Source organism: Ictidomys tridecemlineatus, chromosome 7, assembly GCF_052094955.1.
Source record: "Ictidomys tridecemlineatus isolate mIctTri1 chromosome 7, mIctTri1.hap1, whole genome shotgun sequence".
In the NCBI taxonomy this organism is placed as follows: domain Eukaryota; kingdom Metazoa; phylum Chordata; class Mammalia; order Rodentia; family Sciuridae; genus Ictidomys; species Ictidomys tridecemlineatus.
Genome location: NC_135483.1, coordinates 131,425,205 through 131,448,458, shown reverse-complemented (window position 1 = coordinate 131,448,458; position 23,254 = coordinate 131,425,205). Strand labels below are relative to the sequence as shown.

The following is a 23,254-nucleotide window of genomic DNA, read 5'->3' as shown; positions in this document are numbered from 1 at the left end:
ATAACTGGAAATAAACAAATTCCTTAGCAAACTCTCATCTTTGCATTATCAGCTATGTTTTTCATACTGCTTTAATTACTCACATACTAATTAACCAGGGTCTTCAGGGGATTGTTCCCAATAATTAGTGAAAATAACTTTCTTTTCTGTAGACCTACCCCAAAATTCTCTATTTTAGGCCCTTTCTGAACAAAAGGTAACATTTATGTTGACAAATAAATTTTTCATGTCACTATCACAAGAATAATGACAGAAATGAATTTGGAAATTTCCATTTTCATATGAGGTCTTATTGTCATAAAATACATAATCCGGGTATACTCCCAACATTCAGTTTAAGGAAACAGATTCACTAAATGTTTACCTGTATTTCTGAATCACAGAGGCTTTCCTTCCTCTTTATCTTTTTTATACTTGAGATAAACTGATATTCAGATTATCTATCTTATGAAATCAAGAAATGATGGCAAGTTAGGTGGTTCTGTTTCAAATTCATGTCTCCAGTTTCCTTGAAGCTCAATGATATTTTCCATTTTTAGTTGAACTTTAAAATTTTGTTCATGTTATTTGAATGTCATACACAATCTGTTCATTTGAATTCTATATTTTAATTCAATTATACAATTGAAATAGTCTACTTTTATTGATGCTAATTAGTAATCTTATTGCAGAGTATTAGATTGATAAAAAGAATTTTCAGCTGAAGTACCAAGAACCAATAGATATCTCAATTCAAAGGGCGATTAAGACTACATGCAGCATTTACAAATTGTGTTTCTGAAAACCTAGTTATATGGCTCTAACTCTTCACCCACAGTGAGGCAACCAGGAAACAGTGGACTCATTTTCAAATAGATTTCTCCAGAGAGATCTGAGATGTGAGTCCCAGTCTTTTTACTCCACTAAAAAGTCAGGACAGTAGGGTGTCTGCTTTTCTGTCAAGCCAATTGAGTGGAGCTCCCAGGGAACCAAAGGAGCTTTCATTCTCTAGGCAATAATAGGGACACTATTAGGGACCCTGTCTAATTGTCTACCTAGCCACTGAGATCGCTGCTTTGAAGAACATGGTATCTGTGGCCACATATGGGCTACACATGCGAGAGAAAAATGAATCAATAATCATAGAATGTGTGGTCATCTTAGATGCAGTTTAAGAGGCTGTCACAGAAATGAGGAAACTTCAGCAGAGTATCTAGGGGATAATGAGAAATATTCAATAAGGCAGAATAGAGTGCCAGTTATAGACTCTCTAGGAGAGAATAAGCAAACTCAAATTTTGCAAAGCCTGGAGAGTGTATCATCAGCTTGCAATAGTGGTACTGCAGTAAGAACATTCCAATTTCATACCCATTAATTTCACCTATTTTCCTATGCTCCAAATCTAGAGGGATCAAAATGTGTTGAGAAGATAATAGAGTCCCTGGAGTAAAGGAAAAGACATCCAAGATAGGGAAAATTTAAAAGCAACTTCATCCCTTCCCTCAATTACAGTCATCCAACCTATAACCAGGCCTGGGAAGTAGAAGGCAGAAAAAGACTTTTGGTCATACAAATTCAATGTTTTCACTACTAACATAAGACTAGAGTTTCTAATTACTGATGAGAGGACTTGAATCACCTAAGAGTGACTAGAAAAGTTAGGAAACCCACTGGGGTTTCATTCAGGAACAGAGAACTATTCAACCTCCTGAATACATAAAAGGGGGCAGTGCTAGACAGAAATAGAGCTATTTTATGATGAGATCTCATGAATATTGTCTGCTCAAAGTGAGATTTATGGGCTGGGGATGTGGCTCAAGGGGTAACGGGCTCGCCTGTCATGCGAGAGGCACTGGGTTTGATCCTCAGCACCACATAAAAATAAAATAAAGATAACAAAAACTAAAAAAATATATTAAAAATTCTCTCTCTTTCTCTTTCTCTTTTAAAAAAAGTGAGATTTACAAGTCTTAAATGATCACAGATCATCTATATACATAAATGGGTGGTTTACTATTCGATTCTCTATATTTTATTTAAATAGTAATTGACTATAGTGATATTATAAAAACAGGAAAAAAGATAAAACAGACTTTTAAAAATATGTTAATTTCTTCTATGAGTTAGGTGTTTACATACACTGTCTCTTGTTTGTGTCACAATAACTTGATCAAAGTGCACTAATGTTTATTAAGGTTAGACACAAAAATAAAGAAACTTTAAAAATTGGACATCTCATCTTTTAAAGGCGAATTGTTCCCTCCAGCATGCAGCACTGCATCTTACATATGATTATATATATTCAATAGATAAGAAATTTGAAAAAGAAACATTCTGTAGAACACTAATAATATGGGACCTAATATTATTACCAAATATTTCATGCATTTGTCAAAATAAATTTTACAGCAAAGGGAACAATAATTGAGTCAAGAGCTAAATCCCAAGATTTATTACCACTTCAAAGGAAAATGACAACTTACTGGATGAAGCATGAAATTTTTTTGAAATAAGATTGATGAAATCCCCAAAATATCAGATGTACTTAAAAAGATCAGTAGTATATCATATACATTTCTGATCCAGTTTATCTGATCCATTTTTTATTTCTGGATCAGAAATAAAAACCTAGTGCCATCTTATCCTAAGTGTGTACTATGTGGGTGATAGTTATCTAATGTTTTCTCAATCTGATTTCATCAGAATCAAATAAATTATCACTAATTAGCCTGTTATCTCTGTAACTAACTGCTGTAGGGGGAAAAAGAACTTCAAATAGTCATTGGAGATACTTGGGCAATGAAATTAATCAAGTTATGTTATGTGCATGAATAAATATATCACAATAAATCCCACTAGTTTGTATAATTGTAATGTACCAATAAAATGCATTTAAAAAGCACTCATACACTGCTGTTGGGACTGCAAATTGGTGCAGCCAATATGGAAAGCAGTATGGAGATTTCTTAGAAAATTGGGAATGGAACCACCATTTGACCCAGCAATCCCTCCCTTCGGTCTATACCCAAAGGACTTAAAAACAGCATTCTTCAGGGACACAGCCACATCAATATTTATAGCAGCACAATTCACAGTAGCTAAACTGTGGAACCAACCTAGATGCCCTTCAACAGATGAATAGATTTTAAAAAAAATGTGGCATATATACACAATAGAATATTACTCAGCAATAAAAGAGAGTAAAATCATGGCATTTGCAGGTAAATGAATGGAGTTAGAAAAGATAATGCTAAGTGAAGTTAGCCAATACTCCCCCCCCAAAAAAAACAAATGCCAAATGTTTTCTTTGCTATAAGGAGGCTGATTCATAGTAAGATAGGGAGAGGGAGCATGGGAGGAACAGAGGAACTCTAGATAGTCAGAGGGGTTGGAGGGGAAGGGAGGGGGCATAGGGCAATTAATGACGGACGGTTGAATATGATGATCATTATTATCCAAAGTACATGTATGAGGACACGAATTAGTGTGAGTGTACGAAGTATACAACCAGAGATATAAAAAATTGAGCTCTATATATGTAATAAGAGTTGTGATGCATTCTAGTATTATATATAGATAAAAAAGAAAGAAAGAAAAAGAGAAGTTACTAATTTGGCTCCATGGTAACTGGTGGCAGCAGGAAGGAAGAAAGGGGAGAAGAAGCTAATTTGCCTAGAACAGTGAAAGAAAAAGCTGCTTTTGTGTGAACTCTGCAGACTGTAAACTTCTGAGCCCCTCCCCTTACATGCTTGGTATAAAGTTCTGAAACTATCTGAACTTGGAGTTCAGGAGGAATTGATTGATTACAGCAAGCCTGGCTAAAGCTAAATGAGCCTGATTCCTGTTCCTACTTGGTGCCATCGTTCCCCTGTGACAGAACCTCCATAGGAAATGGAATATAGTCCTTTGTTTCTACTGTTTAACATTATGTTTTACTCATTTCCGTGTTCATAGCTCCTTTATACTTACTGATTTGGGGCTCTTACTGAAAGAGGCATGTTAATATTTCCCCAAAAGACTACAGATTATGCTATTATTCATTTAATTTTTGCTTGATGTGTTTTGAGGCTATGGTATTAGGAACATAAAACTTGAAGTTATATGTCATCAATGGACATTTTTATCATCATGAAATAAATATACCTTTGTATTTAAAAAAAAAAGCACTAAATTATTAGAGTTACATTAAGAAATCAGTTCAGTCTCTCTGTTGGACTTACCCAATGCAGGAAGACACAGTTGTTTTGTGTTTCATGACACAGCTGTTCTGATTCTCCAATAACTTGTCAGAGGGCACATCTCACAGTAACCATGCCTCAACACTGGTATTATGTTCCTCATATCTCTGAAACACTTTTTCTCATCACTGTATCCAGAGATTTATTTCAGTTTATTCTGCTTCAATAGTTTGGATGTCTATAACACCAGGCATTCAGCCCTCAAAACTCGGTTGCTATGTACATGATCCTTAAACATGACCCATATTCTCACAATTGTGAGACTTATTAGTGTTTCCTCTTATAAAAGCATGAAAATTACTCATTACACACCTTTAAAATACTAGTCATAAAATAAACTTGAGGAAATAACACCCTCACCGTTATGAATAAAGTGGACTTGAAAATGTGAGACAGGGTGTCAAGTATTCAAAAGACTTCTCTAAGACACAATGATAATAACAATGGTATAGGAAATGATAACTTATTAAAGTAGGATAATCTATTAAATGACAGGATTTATTTTTCTTAGGTTCAAAATAACGTATGGTTCCATGTCTCTGACTATTCATTCTTTAAAATAGAAATAAACTTTTGGTATTAAGACATGTTCATAAAAATCTTTTCATGATCATCCTGGCTAACATATTTTTAACATCTTATAGAGGAACTCAGACTATGTCTCAATATAGTAAACATTAAAGATATGTTATTCAATGCCTATTTTTTCATGTCTACTGAAACAAGACACTTCAAAATAGTATGATATATCATATAAGTTACAGTACTATCAAATCAGAAAAAATTCTATAAGTTAATATAAATATTTCTCCTATACTGGTAAATATTTTATTTATTTTTGTGAAAGTCACTGAACTTACTGGGCTCTGTAATGCAACTGCAATCAAGAATATGGTAGTCAAGATAGGGGTCTGTGTCTATAGTAACTAAAACATACAGCGGAAGTAAAAATGACAACATAGAGAAGTCTTCCTAGACAATAACGGTTTTAGCCCCTTAGCAGTCTTTTCTGAAATCTGTACAAACACTTCAAAAGACAGCATTAAGAGGGTTAAAAGAGTAGCCACAATTGTAAGAAGATATTTTGAACATATAAAACCAACAAAGGACTCATATCCATGATATGTAAAGAACTTTTATAAATCAATAAGAAAAAATCCAATTAAAATAATGCACAGCTTTGATAGGCACTTCATAGAAACAGATATTCAAGTGGTGGAAATCACATGCAACATTGGTCAACCTTATTGGCAGTCAAAAAGCATAAATTAAAATTATGAGATATTAATATATACCTTGCCTGAATTGTTAACAAAAAGAATAAAATCACCAAGTGTTAGTAAGCACGTAAAACAAAAAGCTCTAATGGTTTGTTAGTGGAAATATTGACCTAATTATTGAACATTCTTTGTCATTTTCTATTAAAGTTGAATATATACATGCTTGATGTTGCAGCAACAAATAATTTCATTCCTAGGTATGAGAAGTGCATATATGCACTAAAAGACACATATAAAAAGGTTCATAGTAACTTTATTCATAATAGCTTCTTAATTTTTTATTCTCCAAATCTTCCCCAATAGTATAATGCATGGTATATGGAAGCATAGTATATGGAAGAAAATTAATAAATTAAAGGTATATCAAAAGCATTGGTGAATTCCACAAACAGAACATTGAGAAACAAATCCTTCCTGGATGATTCATTTATATAAAGTTTAAAAACAAGCAAAACACTCAAGAAAATGACAGGCCAAGGATCCTTTTGATGAGGAGAGAGAGTACTGACTACAACTGAGCAGAAACAGGGGCTCAGAAGTGCTAGCCCAGGTGGTAGTTACACTTCTGAGTCAAATCAGTGAGTTGTATGTTTGTTTCTATGGTTTAACCTTTATGAATATTGGTCTTATGCTATACAATAAAATAAATTTTAAAAATCACTTTGACTTTTTCTTTTTTTTTGGCAGGGGTAGCGGGTCTATTGGGAATTGAACTCAGGGGCACTTGACCATTGAGCTATATCCCCAGCCTTATTTTCTATTTTATTTAGAGTCAGGGTCTCACTGAGTTTCTCACTTTTGCTGAGGATGGCTTTGAGCTCATGATCCTCCTGGCTTAGCCTCCTGAGCCTCTGGGATTACAGGCGTTGGCCACATTATGTATCACCCAGTTGGGAGTTAAAATAGGACAAAAAACCATTGACTATCAAAACATAGCTCATTAAAGTCATGTTTTCTATATTTGCTTCATTTCTCCTGAATTATGTGCACAATTTACTATCTAAGCCCCAAAAATCTTATGTCTAATTCCTGGGTTGTGCTAATTTATACAGTACATTTGTATACCATATCTTAAACAACTGTTTAATACTCTAGATTTTTTTTTTTTAGATTTGATTCTACTGCTTATGGATTAGCTAATTGCAACTGACATAATCCTATCATGTTTCCTGCTACATTCTTTGCTGGAAAGCTACGGGGAGAAAAAAATCAATATTAATTTGTTCAGAATTTCACTCATCTTTAATATTATCATTGACTTCATGCTCATGCTTCATGTAGATTATTTTTAAACAGCTCATCCATGTTCCCAGTTAAAAAACATAATTTCAAATTATTCAAGGTGAATAAAAGATAACATTAAAAAATAAAAAGATGCAAAATTTTAGCATTTTTTATTAGGGAATTGATGAAATAGAAAGGAGAATTAACTAATCATTATCAAATTCTTACATGCAAATTATTATATTGATTACAGTAGAAAAAGTACATAGGATTTATTTGTGAATATCAAATTTTTTTTGAATAATCAAAACATCATCACTATGATGATGATACAACCACTATGATACAACCCAAAAGTCTGGGTCTATCCTTGAACTCACCTAGGAATTGCATCCCAACTACTAGATCTGGTGGACTGGACCTGTCATTTCATGTCTGTGACATAAGCATAATCTCTGTTTTCTCTTACCTGAATGCAGGATTAAATCAGGTTCCTAAGGACACTATATTGCTTTATTGAGTAACATAATAAATTAGGATTCCACTGATATTGTTCACATATTGGAATAACAAAACATTAAAAGTGTCAAAATTTAAACATTTCTCCAAAGACTTTTTGTTAAGTTGGTGTCTGCTCCAGAAATTTGGGCTCAAATTATTCCATGTCTTGACAAATGCATACTCCAATTTACAGTATAAAACTTCCAGGTTCTTAGCACAGGAACTTAATGCTCTCTTGAATTGTTTTCTTTTATCTCTTTGGAATTTAATTCTAAAGAATTTTGAGACACCTGCAGTAATATCTTCAAAAGACTTTCTTTGGAATCATTCCAAATAAAATAAATATTTCTTAAGTGGTTAGAAGTTTTCTTTGAAGTCATGAGCATAGAAATTTCATATATCCCCACAATGCAGAATAACAACTCCCAAATCAAAGGGGAGGGTGTTGAGAACACAGTTTCAGTCTCAGTCTGTGACTAAATACTGAATTATCAAGGCAACAGAACTGACTGTGAAGTAGGGACAATGATAGATGATTACTCCTAAAGAAACTAAAAAAAGTGAAGTTCTACTGCTTAGAGACCATTGGGATGCCAAACAGTTGTCCCTGATAAGAGAGATCTAAGTCCTAAATGTCAATAAAGATCCTCAAATTATTAGAGGAGGAAGGAGGTATGAGATCCAAAAATAATGACTGACACATGAGAGGGAGTATCTGGGCCACCTGAGTCATTTCCAAGTTTCACCAAAGACTCAGAACTTCTTAGGATTGATGGTTCTTGATCTCATCTTGGTATTAAATCATGTGTGAGTATTTTAAAAAAATATCAGTCCTTATGGAAACACGCAGGATTAAACTAATGAAATCTTTGAAGGCAGGGCCCAACATCAATCTGGTTCCTTTTAAAGTTCCTCATATTATTCTAATATGTAACATGGCTTGACAAGCAATGGTTTAAAGCATTGCTTATCAAAATTTTAACATGCATACAAGGCACCTGAGAGCATTGATAATATACAAATTCTTATCCAAAAAGTCTGGAGTAGGACTTGAGATTCTGATTCTAATAAATTTAAATATGATGCCAATATTTCTGGTTCATTGACCACAATTGAATAGCAAAGGTTTTATAACAGAGTCTCAGCCTTAGTTGCAAAGTAAAATCTCCTGCAGTACTTTTGTCTTTTTAAGTAATCATATGAGCCTCAAGCACAGAGATTTGGATTGTGGCTTGGTCATCAGTGTTTTTAGAAACCCCAAGTGCAGTCAGTATCAAGAACTACTGTTCTAGGGAGGGGGGGAATGACATGTATGTGTTCATCCGTGAAATAAAAGAAAAGTAAGTCAGAAGCAGAGAAAATGAGCAAAAGATAATACACCTAACTCATTTTATTAAATCATTCTGAGGTTATGTGAGTATGTTTTCTGAAATACTAGAAGATAACACATCTTTAAAGCTTAGTCTAAAAGATAAGCCATTTCCACAGTCTAAGAGAAAGTTATTTACTAACTATAATAAGCAGATGAAGCTTAAAAAAATATCTACTCAACGTCTCTTTCTTATACTCTTAAACATCACCTCATTAGACAGAAAACACCTGAAGATATGAGATACAATTTACACTCTACTCTCTGTCCACTGAATCAGAGACATCCACCTTTCTGTCAAGCTGGGATGGACCACCCATGGTACCTTCCATTGTGTGCTCTGCCACCAGTTACCATTCTACCTCTGACAGGAATACATGGGGTCTGGAGAGATTTAATACCTATCACTATACAAGTGAAGGAGACAGGGAGCATATTGGTAGCAACCTTTCTAAGCAAACTTAAAACATAGATGCATAGATATGGAATGGATAAATCTTGCCAAGTTTAAAAATGAGCAAAGAGAAAAAACTTGGGTGTCTATAAAAATACTACAAATCAATGGAGAATAAAAATAATCTTGACAGATCAAAGGAAGACCATATTTCTGAAAATTGCCTACTTCCTTATAAGAGGACATGTCTAGATATAGCTGAGGAATCTCAGTAGACTATAAAAAAATAAAATCAAGAGAAAAATAAAAGTGATTAGGAAAGGATAGGAGAAAGTGTAAAGAAAATAGGGTGATATTAGAACAGTTCAAGAAAACTAAAAATCAATGGCAAAATTAAACCTATCCTGAAAATAATAAAATGCAGAATTGGTACTGCAGATGATCAAAAGGTACCATAGGAAAGTAACTTTCAACTACAGAGGAAAGGGACAAAAAGCAGACACTGGAAATCTAACATGCAAATAATTAATATTCAAAATGAAGAGATCAAAGCAAAATGGAATAGAATCAATAGAATAGGAAAATTTTTCCTAAGTGGAAAAATATCAAAGTATGTAAATTGGAAAGGCTTTTTTAGTATACCTACTATTAGATCTATCTCTGCAAGTTTTCTTAATTAAAGACACACAGAAAAATTGTCTATAAGCATTCAGATTTAGAAGGCATGAACCTAAAAGATGAAAAAAATGCAGCACTTAAACAGAATTTTCTGTAATATTCAGTAAAAACAAATATTGAACAAAGCAGTATCTATAGCTTTTAAAAGTGAAAGTATTGCCCCAGATTTTTATACAGTTAATTTATTTCATGTCTGAATTACTAAAGAGAGAATGTGGGCTAAGGAAGATTGAGAAACTATTTAAAACAGGAGAGGTTCCTGTTTAAAAATGTGCTGAAGACTGGGAATGTAGCTCAGTGGTAAAGTGCTTGCCTCATATACACAAGGCTCTAAGTTCAACACCCAGTGCTGCAAAAATAAAGTTGAAAAGGGAAAGTCAATTAGATTATAAATTATATACATTTCTAGAAATTATGAGAAAGAATTAAAAGTATTCTTTAGTTTATTATGAGAAATGAGGTTGGTTATGATACGGACATATAAGTCTGAATATTTAATAGAAGGGAAGTTAAGTGAGTTCTTTTGGATGATAGTTTTTCTCTCTGAGGTAGAAGACAAGACAATCTGCTAAATGATGATGAAAATAGGAGATGCCGGAAAATGGTGAAGGAGGTAGAAAAATAATTATTTTAAACACCAAAGAAATGCAATAAAATTGAAAGAACGTGTTGAAGGTTCCCTTGAGTCAAGAATATGTAATGGTTACTATCTTCCCTGATGAATTATTATTTTCACCATGCTCTGTCTACTTATGAATGCAGAAAGGAAGTAGGGACATGGGAGAACTTCAACATGAGTATGGTTTTTAAAAGGGAGTAAAAATATGAATAAAACTAAAACAGAGGACCTAAGGTATTTAGAATAATGGCATAACTATCACTAAAATTATAAGCTATGACACTGGAATAGTATAAGGAAAGAAGAATAATTTGTGGATAGAAAAAAGTAGAGTGATCAAATTGTTGCCCAAGAAAACAAGAAGTAGAGGAAATATAGTCAGTGTCTGAGTTAAATTAATAACTTCAGAGATGAAGTACTTATAGGTGAGTTGGTGAGCTTAGCACAGTGGTGAAGAAGATCAGAAGGTCATAGGAGTTAGAAAGGTCAAGGAACTGACAGCCAGACTCTTAGTTATGTCATACAAATGGGTTCTCATGGCACTCAGGAATTTTTGAAAACTACAAAAAGTAATACTTTGGCTTTATGTACTTTGGAAGGATAAATACTCAAAATATTCAGGTCCTAAGAGTAAAATTTGGGTAGCCTTACCAATGGTATGAATGGGAACTTAACAAAGATATTTTTGACTGGATTTTTAAATGACTTAGAGCAATGGCCATTCTTTATATTAGTTATCCAGGTTATATACAACTAGAATTGGGGATGTAGCTCATTGGTGGGGTGCTTACATAGCTGGGCAAGGGCCTGGGTTCAATCCCCAACACTGTAGAAAGATAGATAGATAGATAGATAGATAGATAGATAGATAGATAGATAGACAGACAGATAGATGATAGATAGATGGATGATAGAAGATAGATGAACAATTTTACTACTTTATTTTATTATCTATATCATAAAATTAATTCAATTTTCAATTTCACAAAGCAGATTAAAGTGAAAAACAAAGATCAAGCTTGTTCCCTTTTCTCCCCTTCCTCCCAAAGTCTTTAAAATAGTATAAATGACTTTATGAGTATGAGGGATTACTGCTAATTATGGATTGCAGAGCAAGTACATTATTACAATCACAAATTCAATAAAACAAGAATGCTGCTTACCAAAAGAAGGTGACTCCCGTCCATCCTCTAACCCTGAATCTCTCTCTCTATCTCTTTTTCTGTGTTTGTGACCACGATGCCGATGACGTCGATGGCTTTTTCTTCCTCCCAGGGGCACATGAACTCCAATAAACAGTGTTCGATGACCTTCATTAGGAAGCAAATGTACACATTAAACTTTATACTTCTCCAGAGAACAGAAGATGATAATTTACATGTTAATTGAAACCAATTCAATCAATCCAACAAATCATTTTTGTGTTTATGACATATAATTATTGGGCTTGTTGCTGTATTTTAGCAGTACATTTAAATAAGAATACCATGACTCTATCATAAATATTTATAATACTCATTATTTGATTGTATATTTTGAACCATCATTAATTTATTAACTATCTTATTAGTTAAGATAGTCTACTTCTGATACTTTCATCATATTCCTTTCATTAGGAAAAAAAATCTGTTCTATTTGCTCTCTACACTCAAATAACTTTGTTTTCTCACCAATTCTCTTCCTTTCAAAGTCAGTGTGTTAAAAAGCCACTATCTCTAATTTAAAAAAAAGATTTCGCTCATCCTTCTACTAAGCCAAATCCTACAGAGTTTTTTTTCGGTTCTACTATTTCTATCTGTGGCACTTGAATCTCATTGACTACTCTCCTCTCTGTGACATTACTTTCTCTTGGCCAACTCCCTCCTCAGTCTTTGTTTAATTCATATTAAGTCCATTACCAAGGCTTATTCTATTTACCAATTTAAGGTTTGGGATCTCAAGGATTCTATCCTCAACCTCATAATTATAACTATGCTGCATAATCTAGGACCTACATCTTAACTTCTCTCTTGGACTGGCAACCTATATATCCTCTACCTACTAGACATGTTCATCTAGATATCTTTCCTACAGGCATGTCAAATTTAACATGTCTTTGGAGTCCATCCTTGTCTGTTTTCCAAGTATCAATTAATTTATCATCTATCTCAGTAAATGTACCTGTCATTTCAAAGCCAATCCAACTAATTGCCAGGTCTTGACTCCTAAATATCTCTTTCTGATTTTTGAATGAATGCTTTCTTGCTATATCCTCACATGTCAGAAAGAATATCATCTCTCTCACATCTCAGCTTTAGGAGCACTAATTTCATTCATGAGGTTCTACCTTCATGACTTATTAGCTCTCAAAGGTTCCACTTCCATATTCAACATATGAATTTTGGAGGGGCCACAACATTTAGTCCATAGCATTCTGTCCCTGGCCAAATTCAAGGTCACCTAGACTTTATCTTTTCATATAAAATTTACAAAATAAATTTTCATAGAAATTATATAATTTTGTGATTTTCATTTAGATCTCTGATCTATTTTGTCTTAATTTTTAAGAAAAATGTAAGGTCTGAGGCTATATTCTAATGTAAATACTTAATGAATACATTCATTAGGTATTTACCTAAGTGAGTTAAAAATATATGTCTACTGAAAAAAATACCTGCACACAAATACTTACAAGAGTTTTATTCAAAATTGTCAAATTAAAGTAATCATGTTTCTTCAATAGGTGGATGAACATACAAACTATGGTACATCCATACAATGAAGTATTATTAAGCAATAAACACAAATGAGCTGTTAATCACAAAAGGACACGGAAGAAGCTCATATGCATATTAAATGAAAAAAAGATAGTCTTAAAAAGCTAAACAATATGAGTCTAACTATATAACATTCTGGAAAAGATAAAACTATGGAAACAGTAAAAATATCAGTGTATACACAGGAAAGTTATAAGGGTGTAGGTGAAGCACAGGGCATTTGGAGGGAAGTTAAACTACCCTGTCTGATACATGTCATTACATATTTGTTAAAACTCACATAACTATACAATGCAAAGTGAACTTGAATATAAAGGATAAATTTTAGTTAATGATGATTTATTACTATTGATTCAACTCTAACAAATGTACTGAGCTAATACAAAATATTAATAGGAGAAAGTATGTGCAGAGGGAGAGGAAATATACAGGAACTCTAGGTACTTTATGTGCAATTTCTCTGTAGACCTAACACTGCTCTAAAAACATAAAGTCTATTCATTCTTAAGAAGTCAAGATTCATAGGTGCTCATATCACGGAGTACGGAGAGAAATTTATAAGAAAAAAAAACCAATAAGCAAATAAGGGAATATTTGTGTAAGTCATCAAATTACATATGAGACAGTTGTATGGGGGTTCTCTTAAGAAAATAATAAAGCATTAGTTAAAAAAAAAGACTCATTTTCTCTGCCAAAGTGAACAAAATGCTTTCTCTCCCCCAACATTCACTGTTGATGCCCCAACCCTGACTGTGACTGGATTAGGAGACAGGGCCTTTATGTAAGCAATTAACTTTAAACGAGGTCAATAAGTGGCCTGGATCCAATTAATGTTCTTTAAGGGAAAAGAGATTAAAGAGCTCCCTCAATTGCTTTCTCTCCCTGCACACAGAGGTACTGTGAGGACACAGCAAGATGGCTTCCATCTATAAGCCAAGAGAAGAGGTCTCAGAACCAAACCTACCTTACTTGAAAGCATCTTGATCTTGCATTTCCCACCTCTAGAACTGTGAGAAATAGATTTCTGTTGCTTAAGCCACCCAGTCTGTGGTGTTTTGTTATGGCAGTCCCAGCCAATTAACTCAGCAAAGAAAGCCTAAACCAAACTCCTTTTAAAAGACATATCATTAACATCATGAGATTTCAGGAACATTCAATGCATACCATTTAGGCTGACAGTTTTTCTTCAAAGAGTAAATTAATTTTATTGTAACAAATTTGCCTTCCTTAATGGCCATGTTTATACTTAATCTATGTAATTTTCCATAATTCATGAAAAAATAAAATAGAAAATACTTATTTTTGTGAGGCAGGATCAGAATATTTCCAAATTCTAGTAGGACTGGAAGTGAAATTGGCATTCTTCTAATCCTGGAGGAATATCTGATATTATACATATTTTAGTACAGGATATTAAACCTTTATAATTCTGAAGATAATTATAGCTCAATCCTCTGGAAAACTACAAGCTGAAAAATAGTTTCTATATTCAGGTTTCTGTCTTGTATCCATGTAGGCAAGTGAAAAAATGGCTATTGTCACATTAACTTAATACAGATCACGAAAATGCACATAAAAAGTTCTTTACTAATAACAAAGGCTATATTTTGGACAAGGAAATAAAGAGAAGTGAACTGATACCTGGTATCAGTATCTGGTCCTGGTTATTATTTTATTTATCACAGTATTACATTATGTTATATAAGAAATATATAACTTAAAAGTAGTAATTAAAAAGCGTGATCTGAGTTTGTGTAAAGTGCTCACTTCTCAATCTTGTTTCTACTATATATATAACTTAAAAAAATTCACTTTATATTTCTAAGCCAAGGAGATCATGGATAAAATGAAAATATTCATTTCTACATCATTTATAAAGTATTTTGTATAATTTGTAAAACGAAAGTTTTAAAACAGTTAAGTCTTATTTTAAGTCACACAATTAAGAAATAAATCTACTCAACCCCATTTAGAGTTTAAGCAGATCAGCAGAGCACAGGGAGTTTGGGGAAGTAACCACTTGCCACCTCCCAAGTGTTGAGGAAGAAACTGTTGGAAGTGTAGGTGACAATGTTAGCATCACCCGGAGAAAACATTTCTCCCCAGAATCTGGAAAACTGCCTTTCCTCCTGCAGCTCCTTTCTGGCTGAAGCATTTCTTGTCTAACTTAGCACTGCCTCTGTGATGGCACACTGCACCTTTCCACCCATAGCTAAAGAGAAATGCCAGGGGCAGGAATGCAGTAGGTGGTGTGATTTCAAAATAAGATGAGAAAAATAGTAAAGGCCAAAAAATTAACAGGAAAGAAGGTGACTGAGAAAAGATTAAGGTAAGCAAGATATGAAAGGATAGAAAAATAATTTTAAAAGAATAGCAAATTATAATAAAGAAATATATGAGTAGAGAATAAATAAATAGCTAACTTTTATGGAAAAAAGAGGAACTATAGAACAATAATTACATGTGGCATCCTTATCTATTTTATCAGATCAAGAAAAAGAAAAGGTAATATGTTTCATTATTTTTACAAGACATTTAATATATGTGAAGCTGGTAAATATTGTCTTTGTTGTTCCGTTTTCTACCCAACTACTGAAACCCTTCCAGTGAGCCAAAAAAAATCACTTCTGCAAGCACTCTTCACTTTTCTTGTTCAAACACACACCTCTTTTTCTGGAGGACACTGCTGCTCTACATCCTCTCAGTGAGAGTTCTCCTGCACTGTGAAAAGTGCCTCTCTCCCTCCTGCCTCTAGTTGGGTGAGTGGAATAGGTAAGAGGGTGCCCCTTTGTTCAGACCCTTCTCCTATACCTTCCCTGAAAGCCCTCAGATTTCAATTTCATGGTAGTTCTTGTCATTTACTACACAATTCGCCTCATAGTTGCTGTAATCTGCTAAAGCCCAGGTAAAACACGCTCCTCGAAGATGTTAGCTCCTTCCTTGGTGTCATTTTCTCCAGTATAACCCCTGCCTTAATCTGTCAGATTTCCAAGCACACATAAAGGATTCTGTGACACTCTTGACCTTTCAGCTCCTTGAACACCCACTTTGCAATGAACCTGCAGTCCCACAACACCTCAATCTTATGCATTACACCACCTCCTTTCTTTATAACTCATAACCTGTGGTATCCTCAAATACATTTCAATCTCACTAAGACCTCATAAGAGCATCTGGAATATATGGAGTCTGAAGTTTTATCAAACTTTTTAAGAAAAATAATATAAAATTGTGAATATAAAATTAAGTATGGAAGTAAATTTAGACTGTTTTAGAAAGTTGACACATGACCCAAACCTCACACGATCAAAAAAAATTAATATTTCTCTGAATTAACTCTCCTTATAATATTTATATTTTTTGAGCTTAGGTTGTAGGTATTCTTACTTGCATGTGCCTTACACAAGACCCTGCAGCAGGCAGGATATGTGTACGTGTATGTGTGCTGTGTTCTCATGATCATACATTTTAGGAAAACATGTGTATATAAGATAATTAGCCATTAGTGCCTAAAAGCATTGTCTTTTTTCATTTCTCTTCCTTCACACTTCCTTTCATGTTGGGCAGGGCACAATAGTGTCTGTGGATATTTCAGAGAACTAAGAGGAAATAGAGTTGGAGATACATTTAGGTGAGATTTAGGGGAGCATATTTATGGGATTCACAGTCACTTCCATATGTGATAAGTTATTCTTAGGTATCTCAGAGTAGAAATAGCTTCCAAGAATACTTGTATCCACTGTGCCAAACAGTCCACCGTGCCAAACTGCCCTGATATTGTGACACAAAGATATGGGGCTGGAAGTGGTGCCACAATATGAGGAGGCATCACAACCTCCTAGCATTGGACGCTTGTGGGTAGTGAAGAAAAAGCAAAACTTGAACTGTACAGAGCCAAAAGTCAGTCCGTACAAAATTCTGCCAAATATTACATACATGCAGCAAGTTTCATAGAATTATCTTAGGTTGTCGGACAACTCTGAAATTTTTCATGAAATTATAACTAAATTATAAAAACAAAGAAAGCTTTTAAAACTATAATTCAATAAAATAAATTTCAATCACTCCTAATAGAGGAAAGACTAAGTATTTTCCATATTATCAACAGAAAATAATATTACATAATAATTGGCATCCAGGTAAAAAAAATATAGGGAAAAAGCATTACAGATGTAGGTGAGGCCATTAATTGAAAATATTATGCTCTTTTCCAAATTTTATGCTCTTATGCTATTTCCTCATTCTAAATAAATATTCAATTCTTTTTCTTGGAGAGAACCCTCAAAATTGCACAAGCTTCAGGTCCACAAACCCTAAATCCACCCCCAATAAAAATCCATGTTTGAGTAGCTCCCACTTTCCCATCTCTAGCTCAAACATGTCTCAGACGTATCCAACTGCCTACTCAACTACATATCTAATAGACAACTCAAATCCAAAATGTTCAAAACTACACTCCCAATCCTCCCCAGCCCAGCCCTCTCCAATAAACTGTTCCCCGTTAACCATCCAGTTGATGATAAAACATTCTCCTAATTACTCAGACCAGAAACCTTTGAATTATTTTAGATAGCTCCCTTTCTCTAATCCAAATACTAGGAAATCTATTAGGATATCTTTCAGCACATATCTAGAACTGAGACACCTGTTGTCATTTTACTGCACCATTCTGGTAAGGGCCACAGTCATAGATGTGATTTAGATGATTTCAGTAGCTTCCTAAATGTTCCTGAGTCCACCTTTCACCCCTACATTCTGCTCTAAACAGAGAAGCCAATGTGATCCTATTAAAAATGCAAATTAGATCATGCCATTCCTCTGCTAAACCTTCTAATGTGTCTGCAATTCACTCAGAGAAAATGCCAAAGTTTTCCCAAAGTTCTACAAGACCCTCCATGAGGCCCCATAACTTTTAGGTCCCTGACTTCCTCTCCTGCAAATCTCCTCACTCCACTTCACTAGAGTTACACTGACCTCCTTGCTGTTCTCAATGTCACCTTGGGGACTCTACACTCTTTTTACTCTCTGAACTATTCTTCCTCACCTCCTTCAAGTTTTGCTCATAATTCACTTTCTCAGTGAAGCTTACATCTATCTCATATTAAACCCTATTTTTTTCTGAGCCCCACTACCCCTCATTCTCCTCTACTGATATTTCTTCTGTAGCATATAAATACCATGCAATTTACTTACGATGTAAATTTAAGAAGAAATCTTTGATTTATTCACTGATATTTCCCAGGAACCTAGAGCAGTGCTTGATAGTTTTGGATGCTCAAGAAATATTTATTGAATAAATAAACTTTTTCATAAAAAGGATGATTTTAAGTAAAATGTATAGACAACAGCATAATAATGCATTATGCTACTGAACACAGTAAGAAAGGGGTGGAAAAACTAATGGCCACAAATATTAGCAACAATACTCCAATATGGAATTGTAGAGAAAATATTTTCATGTTTCTGCATGGTTAGGGAATTCAAAAACAAAAACAAACAAAACAAAAAAAACTAGAATCTGGGTTAAAGGGTGACTGAATAGAGACCTGAGAAATAGAAACACTTTTCTCCTAGAGCTATGTTTACATTTCAAAGCAGAACAAAATCCCAGAGATAATGGCTTATATTCTAAAGGGTTTAAACTGAGGACTTTTCCTTTTTCTTCACTGAGAGGATTTGTTTATCTGTGGGAGATATAACCTCTCTCAGGAGAGGTGGAGACAGCCATATAGTAATTCCTATATAAATTCCCAGATTCCTCATTTCAGGGCTCCCCTCCTTTGTGCACAACCACGTACATCCTTTTCTGATGAGGGCATGGATAACCAATGTGGCTATGACTGTATGTAATAATAATAGTTTTCCTGCCAGGGCACGGTGATGCATGCCAATAATCCCAGCAGCTTGGGAGGCTGAAGCAGGAGGATCCTGAGTTCAAAGCTAGCCTCAGCAAAAGCAAGGTACTAAACAACTCAGGGAGACTCTGTCTCTAAATAAAATACAAAATAGGGCTGGACATGTGGTTCAGTGGTTGAGTGCCCCTGAGTTTAGTCCCTGGTACTAAAAAATAATAACAACAATAACAACAACAACAACAACAACAATAATAATAATTAGTTTTCCTCCGATACAAAACCGAATGCTTCCTTTGAAGACAAAATAAATAAATACAGCATTTAAAAACTTACCAGTGGATTCAGGAGATTTTCTACAAAGATTATATAAGATAATATAATAGGTATAAATATTAAACATAAACACAATATCTATCATTCGTAGACATACATATCAGTCTTTCCCTTTACACTACTAATCTTATGTGGCTTAATAGAAAAAGAAAGGGGAATGAAAATTTTCTGTCCATTTTATTATCTTCCTGCTTCTCTCTTTATTACCAAGTTTCCTATAATGACCCTTGCCAAAAAAATTAGGGAATCGATTTGGATCTTGCAGAACATTGTATACACATTTCCAGAAGAGCATTACTATGGATTTTCCTACATTATATCCAAAATTGAATTTTTCATCCTGGTTGATTCACTTAAGAAGACAAAGAACCCAAGAAACTAATGTTGTCATTGGACTGAAAGAACTTAATAATTATAAATCCTCATCTGAATTGATTTTCAAGATTATATAGAGAACAGCTATTATAAATTTAAAAAGCAAAAAACTTCATTCTTACTTTCAAATGGACAAATCTTAAGTCAATCAAAATATTTTTAAAGAATTAATTTTATATTTTTTTAAAAGTCCCAAAGTTAAAAATACAGTTATATCGATATGAACACATTTTGAAACATTAGTAAGCATAAAACATTGCAACTAATAGAAAATATTTTCAGACAAGTACAGAACACTAGAATTTATTCAAAATTTATCCTGCAGTTGAAACCATTTCTAAAATTTTGACTTAAAACTAATAATGAGATTATTATTTTCTTTTATCTTGTAAAATTTTATTTAGTGTCTTGTTCAAGTAAGTTAACAGTTATCATATTTCTCTCTTGTCTCTGTTAGAAGGCAAATTCCATTTCTCTGAAGCTTACTGAGAATTCACAATGAATTCTGAGAAAAAATAAATGCAGTTAGAATACAGTCATGGAATGGAAAATATCCTAGAAAAACCTCAGGGACTTTTCTAAAAGTTAAGATATGTCAGTTGTAAGAAAATACAATTTCTCCACAAAGAAAAACAAAGAGTTCGTTAAAGATAACATTGCTTTCTTAGAACAAATCTTATTAGCAAATTCTGTATTTTTGACATGTTCAAATAACTATCATGTTAGAATTAATGTAAATATTTTAATTATATAACAAATATCAGTACTGAAACATTTCTTGATGTGGCATTGGTCATAGCATGTGAAACATTTACAGAATACAATAAGGAAAGAGGTGCATTTGGTGACTATGCTTAATAATAGTATTTATAAACTACTTTATTTAGCATGCTCAGAGGGGGTCAAAATATCTACTTTCAAAGAGAAGTGTATCTTTTATTCCATGAAATGAATATGCCACAGCTGGTGCGTAATTACTAAGTTGCTACAGCCATTTAGATGTGTCAGTCACTGGAAAAGGTCAAATACATTAAGCTGAATAAGCATGTGATCTTTAATTCCATGGAGACTCCAACAGAGTCAGAAAACATAACAAGGCATCATTTATCAAAATATATCAAAGAATTCTAAGTCCAACTGAAATTCTCTGCCAAAGGAGAGCAACACAGAGAAAAAAAATAAAGACCAAAAAACTCTCAGTGAGTATACATATACAGCAAATAGGTACTATTAGGCAACTGCACTGTTGATCTTTGTGTTGTTTTGTTAAAAGCAAAAAGAAATTGTTAAACCAGTGCTGGTCACATTCACTTGGGGGTGCTCTGGGGCCATATTTGTAATAATTACAAAACAAATGGCCTATTACTGATTATTCTAGGTAAAAAATAGAAATAGAAATGTTGAAAGTCCTGCAGTTGCTCATTTAAAAAAAGGGGGTGGGGGCTTAGTCCAAAATATCCTACAGGTTTAAAAGGTACTGGGGCATGTTTTCAGACAGATTCCTTCTTTTTTTTTTTTTCAGACTCCTTCTTACATGTTACATCATCTTAAGCAAAACATAGCAACTAAACCAACTTTGTAAGTTGACATAACAGTATTATTTTCAATCTCCGAACATAGTAAGTACTCAACATTTCTTGAATAAATGAATGAATCCTAATAACTTGTTTTCTAATTTTAAAAAGACATGATATTTCTCAACTTTGGTAGGTTGTAGAAGAGCTTAATGTTCAATGTTTACAGTGCTCAGAGATTCTAGAGCTTCAATTGGTCAAAATACTGGATAATAAAGATTGCTTATAGGACATAATATCTGCAATTAAAAAAATGATAACCATCCAGGGGCTGGACTGGAACTCAATGGTAAGAGCACTTGCCTAGTACATGTTAGGCCCTGGATTCTGGATTTCCTTCATAGCACTGCAAAAAGAGAGAGAGAGAGAGAGAGAGAGAGAGAGAGAGAGAGAGAGAGAGAGACAACTATCTACTAATTGGAGAATTAAGTATGATAATTGACAATGAAAACATTGCCAAATAATACAAATTCGAGTGCAAGTAAAAAGCATTAAACATTATTACAATGAAGCAAATGTTATGTGGTACCAGTCATTAAATGCTATAAGAGTTCATAATAGTCAATCAAAATCACCTGGGCAATTAGGAAAAGTTCCATGAAGAAGGTGGACTTGAGTTGGTCTTTAACAATAAGTAAGTTTGGGATTAATAGAAAGAGGAATTGAGGGCTTGGGTTGTGGCTCAGCGGTAGAGCGCTCGCCTAGCACGTGCAAGGCACTGGGTTTGATCCTCAGCACCACAAAAAAATTAGTAAATAAAATAAAGATATTGTGTCCAACTAAAAAATAAATATTAAAAAAAGAGGAATGGAAGTTTAGAAAAAAGGAGATAATGTGAGCAAAACTAGAAGAACAATTTGAGAGAATAATGTGAAGTTCTTGTTCGAACAAGAAGAAGAGACAAGGTAAAATAGAGCATATTTTATAATCAAAAAATCTTGCACTTTCACTAATATTTTAAAATATTTATGTTTAGGGCTGGGGTTGTGGCTCAGTAGCAGAGTGCTTGCTCAGTAGCAAGTAGCATGTGTGAGGCACTGCGTTTGATTCTCAGCACATGAAGAAGGCAGGAGACAGGAAGCAAACCTTGGATCAGCAGGCTTTTTTTAGCTGGGGATTCAATTGATGGAACCCTGGAGTGGCTTATTTTCAGGGCCAAAAATGGTGGCCAGCAGTCTGGATTATATAGGCTTCCTTTAGGGTGTGACAGGAGGGCAATTCCTAGATCCAAGTATTGGGGTCCTGATGACCCATCAAGGTGGGACAGGAATGTGACTAGGGAATTTCCTGGGGCTTATTGTATTGGCACCAGGTGACCCTTTAGGGTGGGGGGTCAGGTGCCAGTCAGGTGCAAGTTCCTTTTATGTTCTTTCTTCTGGCTAAGGCCTGGGATTTTAAATGACAAAAGCTTACGGGAAATGTCCTTGGACTTGTTTTCCATAACTTTCAGCTTATAAATAAATTTTTTTAACAATTAAAAAAATTTTGGAATATATTTTATTGTTTTATTTTTCAAGGAAGGGAGAGCAAATAGATCAACATATGTTCTGAGATACTTAAACAATGAGTGCAAAAGAGAATATGAGAATCAGTATTTACCCACACCCTCAACCCCATTTTAATTAAATTATGATTTCTCAGCATCCTGCCACTTTGCTCCAGGGGAATTGGTTAGAAAATGAACAAAAAGGTAAAATGGTTAAAATTTTCCAGGTTTAGTTTTGTATTAATTCAAAAGACATGTGCATGGGTAGAAAGGGCTCATTCTGGAAATACTGGTAATTAAGGACAGAAGGCCTTGTTTGGAAAAACAGAGGAGTCATTGAGGAGGAAACAGGAGATTTCCAAGAGGCATACTGATGGAATTCAACTGGGAAATTGAAAGGATAAAACAAAGCAAAAATAAAACACTTGGCATTTCTGTAAAGATGTTTACAAATAAGAAATAGTTAATGTGGTAGATTTTTTTTTTAAGTGCCATGGTGTTTCAGTAGCTTCTTCCATCAGGAGGTGGATTCTATTCCTCTAACACTTGACTTGGGACTTGGATATATGACTTTCTTTAACCTATGGGACATT

General features: G+C 34.0%; 1 protein-coding gene across 13 annotated transcripts in view; it reads right to left on the bottom strand.

The window, feature by feature from the left end:
• Positions 1 to 23,254, bottom strand: part of Slc4a10 (solute carrier family 4 member 10) — a 279,064-nt gene that overhangs the window by 115,715 nt on the left and 140,095 nt on the right. For all 13 annotated transcript variants that reach the window (XM_040294372.2, XM_005315743.4, XM_078017496.1 and 10 more), the window contains one exon: positions 11,446 to 11,592. In XM_040294372.2, the coding sequence (XP_040150306.2) occupies positions 11,446 to 11,592 (147 nt within the window). The remainder of the gene's footprint in view (positions 1 to 11,445; positions 11,593 to 23,254) is intronic.